Below are 13371 nucleotides of genomic sequence, written 5' to 3'. Positions count from 1 at the left end.
AATATTAATTAAGTCTTAATGGGTATGATTTCAACTTCAACTGACAACAAAACAATGGCTCAAGGAGTTTCCTGACTGGTTTACTTAATGATACGAAAATACTACATTTTGTAAGTTCTGTGTACTTCACAAAATTAATAAAAGATCGGTTGCGTACTGGCAGTGCAGGACAAAAATCCACAGCTAATTTGAGGTATAGCCTCTAAAAACTCAAAGCAGCATCACAGATGTGTTACATAGCCTCTTTCATGGGTGAGAACACACACTGGGTATGTTCCCAATTCCAAACACTTGACACCTGCTTTCCTGGCTAAAAGCAAAATGCCAGGGCAAAAGCAGCAAATAGAAAAGTGTGGGAGGGAAAAGGACAACTTAAGTCTTAATGCACAGAGAGAAGAGCGTATGTTTAGCTCTAACAGTTCTCACTGAACTCGGGATATGTGCTTTCCCTACATATAAGGCCATAGTACTGTTACAAGAAGGCTAGAGTATCTGTCCACATGACTGACCACAAAGTACTGCCAACTGTAACCTCCTAGAGAAATGCACGGAGAGGTATTGGAGCAGAAGGTAACTGGGGTGAATCTGAAGGGCTTCGGTTTGGAATAGTAGGAATGATGGCTTTGTAGAGATTATTCTACTTTGAAAACATCCAAAGCATACCTGGAAGCTATCTTTTTGGTAATGATACTGAAGGAGAGACACTGTCAGAACTTTTAAGTAAAATTTGATCTGAATTATATCCTAAGACCTAAGTTTTATAAATATGTAGATGTATACATGCATATTTGTGTGTATAAATATACACATATACCTTTCTGTTAAAGTAATGCCTTTCAAAACTGTTTCACCATAACTTTAGTAGCTCTTTGGTAAATATCCATGAATACCAATTGTCAGCAGAATAAAAGGGCAGGCAATAATGTCAGCTACAAGATGTGTGGGCTTTTTGTGATTTTTTTTCAGACTGACAAGGAGTTTCTGAGTAAGGACTATTTTCTAAAGTAGTTGTAAGCACTTTTAAAAGTAGCTACAGCGGTCTCCTATTCGTCTGAAGAGAAAGACACCAAAACTCCAGTTAATGAGAAAGACTTTTTCCTTATTCCCAATATACACATACTCCAACTTTGTATACATTACACATCCTATAGTGGTATTTTATGAAGATATCAGTGCACTTAACAATTGCTTATTGCACATAATGAATAACTAATGCCCAATTTGTTTGGTTCTACCCTGCCAAAAATGAAAGCAACTAAACCAAAACAACAAAAATTTCTTTTCTATCATATAACATTATCTTTCTGTAAAGTCTAGTGTGGGAGATGCCTTAGAGCTCAAGGTCGTGCAAGGATCTGCTGGCGATGAGCTAGTGCTGGCTGGAGGCACAGGGACAGGAGGTGGAGGCGGTCGTCTGGACGGCAACACGCAGAAAGAAACATTTGTACCTTTACTCCAGGCATCATCAAATGAAGCTGGCAGATTACCCTGGAAGTCTGCATGTACTAATTTTGACTTTCCTTTGACAGAAAAGTCATCTTCCTCAAAGGTTACCCATCCTTTTGGGTTGCTTGTTTTTACTGTAGACTGGCCCTGCAGATCAAAATTATCCTCAAAACCATCGAGTGAATGTGAAGGTTTGCTTGTGTTGTGACCAAGAGGCATGAGAGGAGGGAAAGGACTGTTAATAACAGGCTCATCTTTGGAGAACCAAGCAGTTGCCTCTGATTCTTGAGACTGGGCTCTAAACGGGTTTCCAGGAGCAGCAGTCCTGTCTGTAAAAGGATTTGTGCTGGCCACGCTAGAAAGAAATGGATTTGGAGAACTCCTCATACTTTCCTGTGACTTGCTTCGGGCTGGAATTGGAGGTATGGTTGGCATGCAACTTACAGAACTCAAAGCATTAGCATTACTTTGTGTTGAGGAAGGCAACTGAATCAGCCTCCTTGGGTCTAGGGTTGGAACAGGTGGCGTCTGAACAGAGAGCTGAGCTTTCGATACAGTGAGCTGACTGAACGAGAGGTCTTCAAACGGGTCACTCTTGAATGGTGGTTCTTGTTTGACACCAGAGACTCCATTTGTCTTTAGCTAGAAAAGAATGAGCACAGCAGACAATCTGTTCGTATTTATTCATACTCCTTTTTCTTCCTATATAATTATTTATTCCTTCTTCAGCAACTATACAAATTTAGAAACTAAAAAGTAATTGTGTAAATTGTTACTCTAGTAGTTTATAATAAGTAGGATAAAATAGCTAAAATCTTGTTCTTTATGAATTACTAACTAAATTAACTCTTTTATTAAATCCATGTTTTTTAAAATCTCAAAGAAACTTTATGGAACTTATTTTTTTCATGCAGTTTTTGAAATGGTAAGAAAGAATTATACAAAATGGCAAGTTTGTTTATGTCCAGTTCTTTAAAATTTTAATACAACTTAAGAATCTCATGTGCTGAGTTTTTGCTAAATCTGTAAACTTCCAACACTCATCTACAAAGATATATTTTAATTGTTCTTTTAAATATATATTCATTTAAAGATACTATGAAATTCAATTTTGTTAACAAAAACTAATTTTATTAATACTAATTACTACTAATATAATTAATATTAACATTTATATTCATAAGCTATAGATAGAATTTTTTCCTTTTCTATTTGGAAAAGTAAATTTTCAAAGGGTTTAATGGAAGTTTGCCTTCATAGAATAAACTCTGTGAATAATGTGACAACTTCTTTAATTGACCTTTCTCATCTTGTTAAGCACTATAGTGAACACAGTGATAAATGTGTTGGAGGGACACATCCCATTTTCTATGGTAGTGATTCTAAAAATTCTAAACTCGCAAAGAAGCTGTGCTCTGAGTGGCACTGCTGTGAACTGAGCTCTTAGGAGGAGTTCCAGAATAACTTTGTGGCTATACAAAGTTTTCATTGTTTCCTAAATCCCTTTGTTCATCAAGAAGCTTGTTGGGGTGGAGCTCAGCCATGAGACTGTAGAGGGCCTTGTTTTCCAATCAGACTTGAAATTATGGTGACAGCCATACCACCATCCACCACATTAAAATTAATTTGTAATCTAAGCAGGATTTGGAAATTTGTGACATTAAAATTAGTGAAAGAGAATGGTGTTGGAAGAACCTTTAAATAATATTATTATTAGTTTTCATCTGAATCATCAATTCTCCCTTACAAAAAGAATCTTGCTGCTAAAACTATCTGAGAAAATACTTCTCCCTTCAAAATTAGAACAAAATATTGAATTTTGTGTTTATGTAATTATGTCGTTGTTAAAACCAAGAATGAATTTGGTTTTGCCAAATAGGCTTTCATAGACCTAATGCTTGCCTTTTTGAAGTTATACTTTTTAGTTTTGTTAATTTTCATAAAAAATAAAGCAAAAAATGGTAAAGCATTAGCAAGAACTAAATGATTCCTAAAAATCCAAAATATTAAGAAAAAAGAAAAAGCAGGTTTGAGTTTATGGTATGAAAAAATTTATTAATGTGAACAAGTGGTTTTAAAAATGGGTGGGACTTTAGATGTATGAAGCAAAAGACTCATACATCTAAATGTGCTAGGAAGACAGATGAAATGCACATGTAAGATTGATAAAGAGTCCAATACCTGTTACCCTGATGGTTGCTCCTGCTTTGAGAAAGGGAACACAGACATCAAAGGAAAGAGTTAGGAGGACAATCTGAGACCAACTAGCAACCTTAACAATTTAGTTATTGAAATACTTTTAGCTCTCTATGACATATGGAACCCAAGAGCAGCAGGACTTGCAGGTGGTTAAGACAATTCTGATTTTTTTTTTCAATTTTGTTGAACTATGATACAAACTTTAATTTAGTCTAAGGTTACTTACTATCCAGTTCATCTGGTAACTAACCAGTTCAAACTTTTTTGTTCCAAGGTTTTCAGAACTCTAAAGTATTTAAGTACCCAGTCCCCTAAGGGTATTCTTACTAGAGAAAATGTACAAAACAGCATCATTTTATAGAAGTACTACCCCATTAAAATTAATATTCATCTTAACAAAATGGTCAAGGTCCAGGCTTGCTGTACTGTCATTAATTCACATTATTTAGTAGTTGTAAGGTACAACAAGGCAAACAATAATTTTTGCTGTTTAAAATAGAAATCATAATCTTTCTATAATTTGGCAGTATTAAAAAAAACACTGTATTTTCAGGACACTTGATGTGAACTGTCTAATACTATTTGTAAAAGTAAAATTTATAAATAGTAAAACAAAATTTGGCAATTTAGAGATACCATTCCTAAATATATTACATATCTCAGAGTTTCTTGCTTACATTGCCCACCCCTACTCCATGCTAGGGATGAACCCAGGGGTGTGTGTATGCTTGGTAAGCGCTTTGCCACTGAGCTACAACCCTAACCCTTAATATGATGCACTTGAATGTTGCCACTGTCTGGATGACATTGAAGGCATGGTATCATGACTCCTGGCACAGCAGAGGAGGGCAGGAAACAGGGTTACATTAGAAGGTATAGGGCTGCTGTAATCCTATTAAATGGTCTTTAAATGCAGAGACTTTTACTGGTCCTTGCTCACTGTCGGCTTTCACATCTGTCTGGCAGTGTAAGTTCTGTTACTGTATTTCCTGTGTTAGTTCCTTACATCTAGATTTTAGCTCATAATCAGATGACTAAGATGCTGGGAGTCAGATAAATGAGCCATTTTTATGCTTGTAAAGGATATAATACATATTATAGAACTGTTCAAAGTAAAAGAATTTCTTCTATGTAGAATTAGAGAGCCAAAGAATCGTAAGCAACATAAAGTAAAGCTGGATCATACCGATATGTACGTTTTAGGCACCGTTGTATATTTGGGATAGGAATAATAAAGACTTTTGAAAATGACTACAAGTTCAATTCTGAAACAATTTCATACCATTCTCAAAAGAGTAAATCTGTCATATTTAAAAATTTCATCAGTGTTTTATAATATATATGAAAATCTTGTTATTCAACTTATAGCTGCTTAAGAGAATGTCTAAAATTTGTATTATTAGTAGCATTTCTCTTATGGCTCAAAATTCCAAAGGGAGAGAGATGTGTCCTTTTCCTGTCCCTCTGGGCCCCTAGCACTTGTATGTTCCCTGGAGGAAACCATCATCACTCTGTGATCCTTGACAAAGACAGTCTACACATAAACAAGGAGGAGGACCTCCATCCTCCAGAAAGGAAAATTGTTTATACATCTTTGGATGAATTAGGTATCAATGACTCAGGCAAAAGAAAATTAGAATTTAAAGCAAACATCTGTCATTTTTGGTGACCTGACTGTATAATGAGATTCAGAACATGGGGCTAGGAAGAGCTCTGTTAATAAAGTGCAAACATGAGGACCTGAGTTTAATTCCCAGTACCCATGTGTGGGAAGCGAGCACAGCTGAGTCAGCCAGATGGCACCCTGGCTGGCTGCCAAACCTCGTGCTGTTTACTCCAACTCTTGGCTGATTGCCAAGGCTCGTGATTCCCGCTTGCTTACTCCAAAGTATGGAGAGGCCAAACAGGTGCTGCCAGCCTGGTGATCTTGCTACATGCCTATGAGCTACACTCTGCCTGGCCGCTGCACGTGTGTGAGCCCTGATTGATACCGGCTGGGGGGAGGGCTGTTGGAAACGCTATATAAAGAGCTGAAGTGTGTTATAGGCAGGACACAGCATCATAAGGACACAGCATCATAAGGAACCAGCATCATAGAGAGCCAGCATCATAGTGAAGAGAATACGAGAGAATAAAGGAGAAAGAGAAACAGAAGCTTGAACCTCACCTTGGTGTCTGTGTCGTCTTTCCGGGACTCTGCTTGCAGAGTCCTGGCTCGCGACACCCATGTAAAAAACTGGGCATGGTGTGTGCACTTGTAATCTCAGCACTGGGGAGGGAAAGATAGGTGGATCCCTGGAGTTCAATGGCCAGCCAGCCTAGGTCCCAGTGAGAGACTGTCTCAAAAATCAAGGTTGATGGCTCCTGAGAAACAACATCTCAGGACGACTTCTGACCTCTAAATGTGCACAATACACCCCCCCATACATGAATATGAATGAATACACACATGCACACGTTCACACACAGAGATTCCAGAATAGTGCCTATGATGCCACATACAAAGAATATGCTGTTGGTCACTAAATCTTACCAAGCTCACTTCAGTGAGAAAGAGGAAAAATGATCTGAGACCTGACGTCTGGCACTCATCTGCATGTCCCTACTGGAGTACCATGTCAGGATGCTTATAACTAAGCTGAAATCTTCCTGAGCAATTTGCTCCTCCTATAGTTTTTCAGAGTAGAGCACTGTATCTGCTTTCACACTGGTCTATGGATATTTAAAACCATTACAAAATAGGTGGTATTAAGGTACACTTCTCTGAAACGGATACCTTAAAACACTAATTGATAGCTCAACTTGGCTGCTTTGGCACCTTGCTAGAACCCTGACCCTTAACATGAATCACTTGAACGTTGCCATGGTCTGGATGACTTTGAAATCATGGGTATCAGCTGACACAGCACAGGAGGGCCAGAACAGGCTTACATTAGAAGGTATAGGGCTACTGTAACCTATATGAAATGGACCTTAAATGTAGACTTTCACTAGTCTCATTCACTTACGTAAAAACAAAAAAAAAAAACAAAAAAAAACCTAGTAGTCATTACAAGAAATAAAAATATTCATAATTAGAAGTTAGTGGAAGAAGAAAAAGAATAGAGGATATTTATTCTTGGAAGGATTTCTGTTAAAAATATTTAGCCTCTCAGTTTAAAAAATAGAGAGTACCTTTTTGCTTTCATCAGTTGAGAACACTTTTTTTTTTCCTACTGCAAAACCTTCTTTAGCTTTCACAAATGTAACCAACACCCTAATGAGTGCCAGCTGCTAACAACAGTCAAATTGTTTTAGGAATGATTTTTACATTAGTATCTGCTTTTCAACATAAATATGTTAGAAATGGTCTGCTGACTAGCTGGACATACCTCCGCATCTGCAAAACGAATTATTATAGCATATATTCAAAGGATACTCCTAATACATAGTATTTCTGCATTTCACAGGAGACCTCTAAAACGTCACACATTTCTTTGGCTTTAATGGCATTTTCAAGTGAAGGATTTCTATACGAGACAGCAAATGTACTTATTAAATCAGATTTTAACAACTTTTACTTACATGTAAGCAACAAAACTAAAATAGCATCAAAATAAAAACCAATTTAATTTATACATAATTATCCCCATGCAAAAGAATTTGCTAATATACCAGCAGTGCTTTGAGTAAGAGAGCAGGAATGTCCGTGACTTCAACATGTCAAGGCCACGGCACTAGTTTCTGTGAGACACTAATGAGAGGATGTGGTATTTTGTGGGGTTTGCCTGAGGGAAAGAATCTTCTGCTCCAAGCCCAAACCTTCTGAACTGTTTGTTCCCATGATGACTATACCCTCATGAAGCCTGGTGCCAGCCTAACTCAGAAAAGCAGTTCTGCTCGTAGGAAATTAACCATCATGCCGCCTAAAGACTGAACTAGATTTGCCTCTCTCTGAAACTAATTTATTACTGTTAGCAATAAGAAACTAAATTATTGTTGCTCATTTCATTAGTCAACTTCCTAAAGCAAACTATGCATAAAAAATGACAAACTAATATGAAAAACCACTTGGAAATCTGCTCCAGTGTCAGCTTTTGAGAGTTTTTTGTTATGTTTTTGAGACAGGCTCTAATGTGTAGGCTTAGCTGGCCTGGAACTCATATGTAGACCAGGCTGCCCCTGAACTTGTGGTCTTCCTGCTACTGTCTCCTAAGTGTTGGGATTACAGGTATGAGCCACCATGCCTGGCTGCTCTCTGAGGATTTTTGATCTAAGTAACACATATAAACAAAAACATTTTAAAATCTCAAATAGTCAATATCATGTGATTAGTTTGAGGTGTCAGATGATGTTTATTTTTTAATATTTTATTTTTTTATTTTATGTGTATGAGTGTATTGCCTTCAAGTATGTAAGTGCACCATGTCGTGCAATGCCAGTGAAGGTCAAAAGAGGGCATTAGATCACCTGAAACGAGTTATGGATGGTTGTTAGCCACCATGTGGGTGCTGGGAACCAAACCCAGGTCCTTTGCAAGAACAGCCAGTGCTCTTAACCACTGAGCCACCTCTCTGGCCCTTGATATTCACTTATTAAAATTGTACCTCAAGAGGCTACTAATACCAAGTAGCAAAAATAAAAAGAAAATTTAAGGTCATATTTATTTCTTATAAAAGCTAGTAATAAAACAAGTGTGTTCTAAATCTACACAGCATATGCATCATACACACTGATAGTAGTGACACTTACCTGCAGCTGTGACGAAGATTCTGAAGGCAAGCTATGAGATGACTTGCTCCGAGGTGGGGGCTGTGGTGGGGTTTCCAAATTTGGCTGGGGGCTGGATTGAGGCATAGGTGCTGCCATGGGGACAAGGGGCTCCTGCAACTTTTGAGCAGGTGAAGGCAGTGAAGGCTGCAGAGGAAAGGCAGCCTGAGGCTTCAGTGGTTCTGGAAGAACAGCTGAACCTAAAACACCAATGATTGTCACAGGTTAGCTGTGCTCTGGAAAACCATAGCTTTTCTTTAGCGAAACATTTGGAGGCATTCTAGTTGTCTTTCTATTCCTCTAACAAACAGCCTTGTTTCTAGTGTATAAGAAAGAAGATCCCTATTTCAATGTACCGGGTTTTATGAAAGGTGGGAAATGACAAAAGGGAAAAAAGAAAAAGAAAGCAAGAGGAAAAATATAGACCAGAACTGCATCTCCTACAGTGCCTACCTTTCGATGCCTCTGGGGCTTTGCTTTGGCTTTCAGGAGTCAGCCTTCCAGCAGATGCTCGGGCCTGGCTCTGTGGGGCACTGATCACTCCAGCACGAGGTGGAATTGTCTATAACGGGAAACACACTAGCAACCATTGATTTATTTTCAAAAGTAAGACCCTGTGAACACATCTGCTTTTGTATCACAGTTTTCTTCTGGGGCCACTCCCCATCTTGCCGTTTTAATTGCTCTATATGCAGCTAAACAGTGATACATTCTAAAATCTTCCTTTTTCTTTCTGGCAGTTTGCTGTGTGCCAGGCACTAGTAAGCACAATATAGGTCTCTAAATTTAACCGTCAAAATACCTCCCAGATATTATTCTATCATCCATATTTTAAATTAGGGTAAAAATGCATACATCTTGGTTGACAGCATACAGAAAACAGAGCTATAATCTAAATTACCATGGAGGGCTAGGGTTCCTCACTGCGTGCAATGCTGCCTTCATGATGAAGTAAAACATTTTCAAAGTACAAAGCTGATGGGGAGGTAACTCTTACATACTAAGAGGCTTCAGAATAACCCCCTCCCTAGAATTATTTATTATTCAATGTGTATGAGAATTTTCCCTGCATGTATGTAAGTGTATCACAAGCATGCAGTGCCTGTGGAGGCCAGAAGAGGGAATTACGATTGCAGACAGTTATAAGCCATCATGTGGGTGCTAGGAACTGAACTCAAATTTTGTGCAAAAGCAGCTAGTGCTCTTAACCATTGAAACATCTGTCCGGCCCCCTGCTTTTCTATTTTTAATATCTTCAGAACCAGTTTTAGTATACTATTATACTCTTATGCCAATTAAAATTCTTCTTAATTGAAGGATAACTTTTATTTCCATTAATGACAGATAACATGGTAAACAGCTACTCAAACATTACCTCTTCACATTCTCAGACACTAAGATGTTTATTTAGTGACCATAACTAAGAACATTACTTTTACCGAAACAAGTTTGCTCAGCTATTTTGGAGGATCATGTTAGAATGTTAGAGTGAATAGTACCTTGGAGGTTTTCAATTGCCTTATTTTAAAGTTGAGGAACTCAACTTTTGCAGGTTCTCATTTCTCAAAGTAACAAATAGATTAGTTGCAAACTGGAACCTAGAACAAACACCTCTTATCTCCCAGGCTAGGTGTTACCTACCGGTCTGACTGCATATCCAGCAGGTCCTGGGGCTGCAGGTCCTGCCTGAGGAGAAGGCTGATTGCGTCCTGGAACAAAAACATCACATTTGTATTTAAGAAAGAACATGAAAAAGAATGAGTAAAAAGAAACAAGAAACCATTTACTTAGATTCCAAGTGACTATTTCATGGTCCAGGTTTAAGGGGAAGTAACTACATTCAAGTGTTTTTACCTAGATTATCTTTCCGTGTTGTTCCAGGGCTTTTGGGTGCTTTGAAGCAGGAAGGAAAAAAAATTAGTCATAAGTAAACAATAAAATAACAACAAATAATAGCAACTGGTTGTTCTGTTTTATTATCAGCAGAAACAAGGGGCACAAAACAAGCATTTAGCTTTGGGTAAAAATGAAAACTTGGATTAGAGAGACCTCATAGGAGAAAAGTGTAGTTCTTAGTCTGATGCCTCACTCATAAAGTCATGCTAAGGTGCGAGTCTTCTCAGACTTCTGTCCATAAACCTTGAAAACATGGTCCTTAGCCCCTTACAGCTAGGGAAACAAAGGGCTCCTGAGCCCCAGGCAGGACTGCATTTTTCAAGTTACATAAAAAGCTGTGTTAGGGCTTTACCTTACAGGCCTTACTGTGGATAAAGTTATCTTATGATGAGATCTTTTGGATTTCTGTAATAGATAGACTACTAGGATCAAGACAGAAGACAGGGAGGAACATGCTTATATACAGTGTTAAAATGTGGTTCAAACTCATTACTAAGGTAGATTAAGGATGACGTGAAAATTACTCTTGGGAACAGAAGGAGCAGAAGGGACTACCAAGCCCATAGTTTTAATGGTCTTTTAAGCAAATCTAACCTATTGCTAAAATAGTTACAAACTTTCTTAATCAAAAATCAGCCATCTACAAAATGCTATATTCTTTTTCAAATTTTATTATTTTTATTTTATGTGTATGCATGTATTGCCTGCATGTAAGTAAGTATACCCATGTTGTGCAATGGCCATGGAGGTCAGAAGCAGTTGTCAGAGCCCTTGGGACTGGAGTTATGGACAGCTGTTAGCTGTCATGTGGGTGCTGGGATTTGAACCTGGGTCTTCTGTAAGAACAACCAGTGTTCTTAACTGCTGAGCCATCTCTCCAGCCCCAAAATGCTATATTCTTGAACCTTACTCATACATACTAATTTATAAAGTTTTAGGTTAGTCAAGGACATTTATAAAACATGTGTGATGGTTTGAATGATAATGTCCCCCATAGGCTCCAAGTATTTGGACACTCTGTCCCCAGATGGTGGTGCTGTTTTGGGAGGTTTTAGAAGGTGTGGCTATCCTGGAGGAAGCACGTCACTGGGAATGGGCTTAGAAAGTTCTTAAGCTTTGCCAGATCACCAGTTGCTCTCTTGTTTCCTGTGCCTGCTGGAAGATGTAGAGCTTAGCTTCCGCTCCTCTTCTCCAGCCACCTCTGCCACCATGCCTCCCCACCAAGACGGACTGTAATTCCCCTGGAACCGTAAGCTTAAATAAATTCTTCCTTCTATAAATTGCTTGGGTCAGTGTTTCTATCACAGCAACAGAAAAGTGACTAATACAACATGTGACTTGTTCAGGAAAAAAACAACTAAAGGCATTCTTTTTTAAACAGTAATTTCACAACCTATATACGAACAGAGTGTGAACAACACAATCTCAGGATTAAATGGATAGCCATTAGAAACCATACATAGAACACAGAACAAAAGGAGAAAAAAAGTACAAGGTCTATGTATAAGGAGGAAAGTTCACTATGGGAAGACAGTATGCCTTTAAACACTGAGGGACTGATGTTCAGAAAGGAAACAAGAACTGTATCTATAATGCAAAAATCTTGTTACCTTCCATCTCCTTCCTAGCTACCCCAGGACTGGGAGGGGCTCCAATACCTTTTTAGAAAAAGAACAAAAACTACATATTGTTCAGAGCCCATGGCACAAGATGAAAGGCAGGCACACAATCAGAAGGGCAATAAAAACTGCTTTAAAGCTCTTGGAAGATATCAGTAACAAAGTTCAGTTTGTTCAAAGATATCAATTAACTTCAGATGCTGAGCCCAAACTCGAGTCTTTCGTTTCCTCAAATCTAAGACAGAAACAGGATAACAACATCCTTTTCATATCTGAGATTACTAGCAGTAGGTAATAAAAAATATGTTCAGTACAAATCTCTGTTTTATGATAATCTCAATCCTTATAGGTAAATTAATACAAACTCCATTATTTGAGAGTAAAAAAGGAAAAAAAATCATAAATGAAGTTTAAATTTATCTTAAATATTTATGAGTCACCATTAGTCTCTTAGAAGTTAGTTTTTGATGCATTAAAAAACAAACAAAAAGTAGTACAATGATTTTCTCTGCGGTTACTGTCTTAAAGGGTTACTGGTTATGGAGTAAAATAGACTGTAAATAGTGCCTACAAAAGAATTTTGAAAAGAAGCATTTTTTAAAACAGAAACAGACTACTAAATAAGCTACTGGACTGCAAATATGATACCACTTTTCACAATTTTATTTTAAAATTTATTTTCTACAAACTGGTTTCCTAGTTAAAGCAGAAAGAAGCAGAATTTATCATAAAAAAGCACTTTTTGAAATGAGAAAAATTAATGTTTTCTGCAGGTCAATGGAAAAATTACCACCTAGCAGGACTTTATGGAAGCTATATTGTCCAAATAATTCCCTATTACAAAGTCATCAAAATCTATACATCTATATATAGGGAGTATTAGCCTGCCATAACTGATAACTGACCCTGAACCTCAACTGATCAACATGATTCGGTAGCTAGAAGAGAAACAAATCAACTATGAACAGCGAGGGGAACTCAGTAATATTAATGCTGGCTTGCTCAAGCTTGTTTAAAGAATTGTGACAACTTCCTTTTTTCTTGAAATTTACGTTACATGCATTCATTAAAAACAAAACAAAACAAAACAAAACCCCCACAAAACCCCTTCACACTGAGCGGTCATTTTTCACCTTTCCTCCCTCCCAGTACTGGGGATTGAATCCATGGTTTTGCATGTGTCAGGTAAGAACACTTCCACTGAGGTACATCCCCAGTCCTACTTTGGTTTTCATGCCAAACAAATTACTTTAAACAATCCACTTGTGAATAAAAATTTCTTCATTGAAAAGAAGAAAAGCATAGTTTTTATAAAAACAAATGAGGCAAGAGTTTGTTAACTTACATAAAGTATAAGTGGAAGATATATTCCACATAATTATTTTAAGTTTAAGGTGATTCTAAAATTTTTTTCCACTAGAAGAAGAATGTACTAGACTGAGCACCACTAATGAAACACTTC

General features: G+C 37.6%; 1 protein-coding gene and 1 long non-coding RNA gene across 2 annotated transcripts in view; one reads left to right on the top strand and one right to left on the bottom strand.

Moving 5' to 3' along the window:
* LOC115070866 overlaps positions 1-1440 on the top strand; it is a 6784-nt gene extending 5344 nt beyond the window's left edge. The window contains exon 3 of the long non-coding RNA XR_003849978.1: positions 1313-1440. This is a non-coding gene — a long non-coding RNA (uncharacterized LOC115070866). The remainder of the gene's footprint in view (positions 1-1312) is intronic.
* The window catches only part of Synj1 (synaptojanin 1), a gene marked incomplete in the record, with an annotated part of 93504 nt that overhangs the window by 1189 nt on the left and 78944 nt on the right, over positions 1-13371 (bottom strand). The window contains 6 exon segments of the mRNA XM_017798902.2: positions 1-2088; positions 8377-8594; positions 8848-8956; positions 10036-10103; positions 10249-10287; positions 11901-11948. Of these exon segments, the coding sequence (XP_017654391.1) occupies positions 1297-2088; positions 8377-8594; positions 8848-8956; positions 10036-10103; positions 10249-10287; positions 11901-11948 (1274 nt within the window).

This window comes from Nannospalax galili, unplaced genomic scaffold (assembly GCF_000622305.1).
Source record: "Nannospalax galili isolate Female #2095 unplaced genomic scaffold, S.galili_v1.0 scaffold136, whole genome shotgun sequence".
In the NCBI taxonomy this organism is placed as follows: domain Eukaryota; kingdom Metazoa; phylum Chordata; class Mammalia; order Rodentia; family Spalacidae; genus Nannospalax; species Nannospalax galili.
Note: the sequence above shows the minus strand (reverse complement) of the source record. Positions and strands in the feature narration are given on the sequence as shown.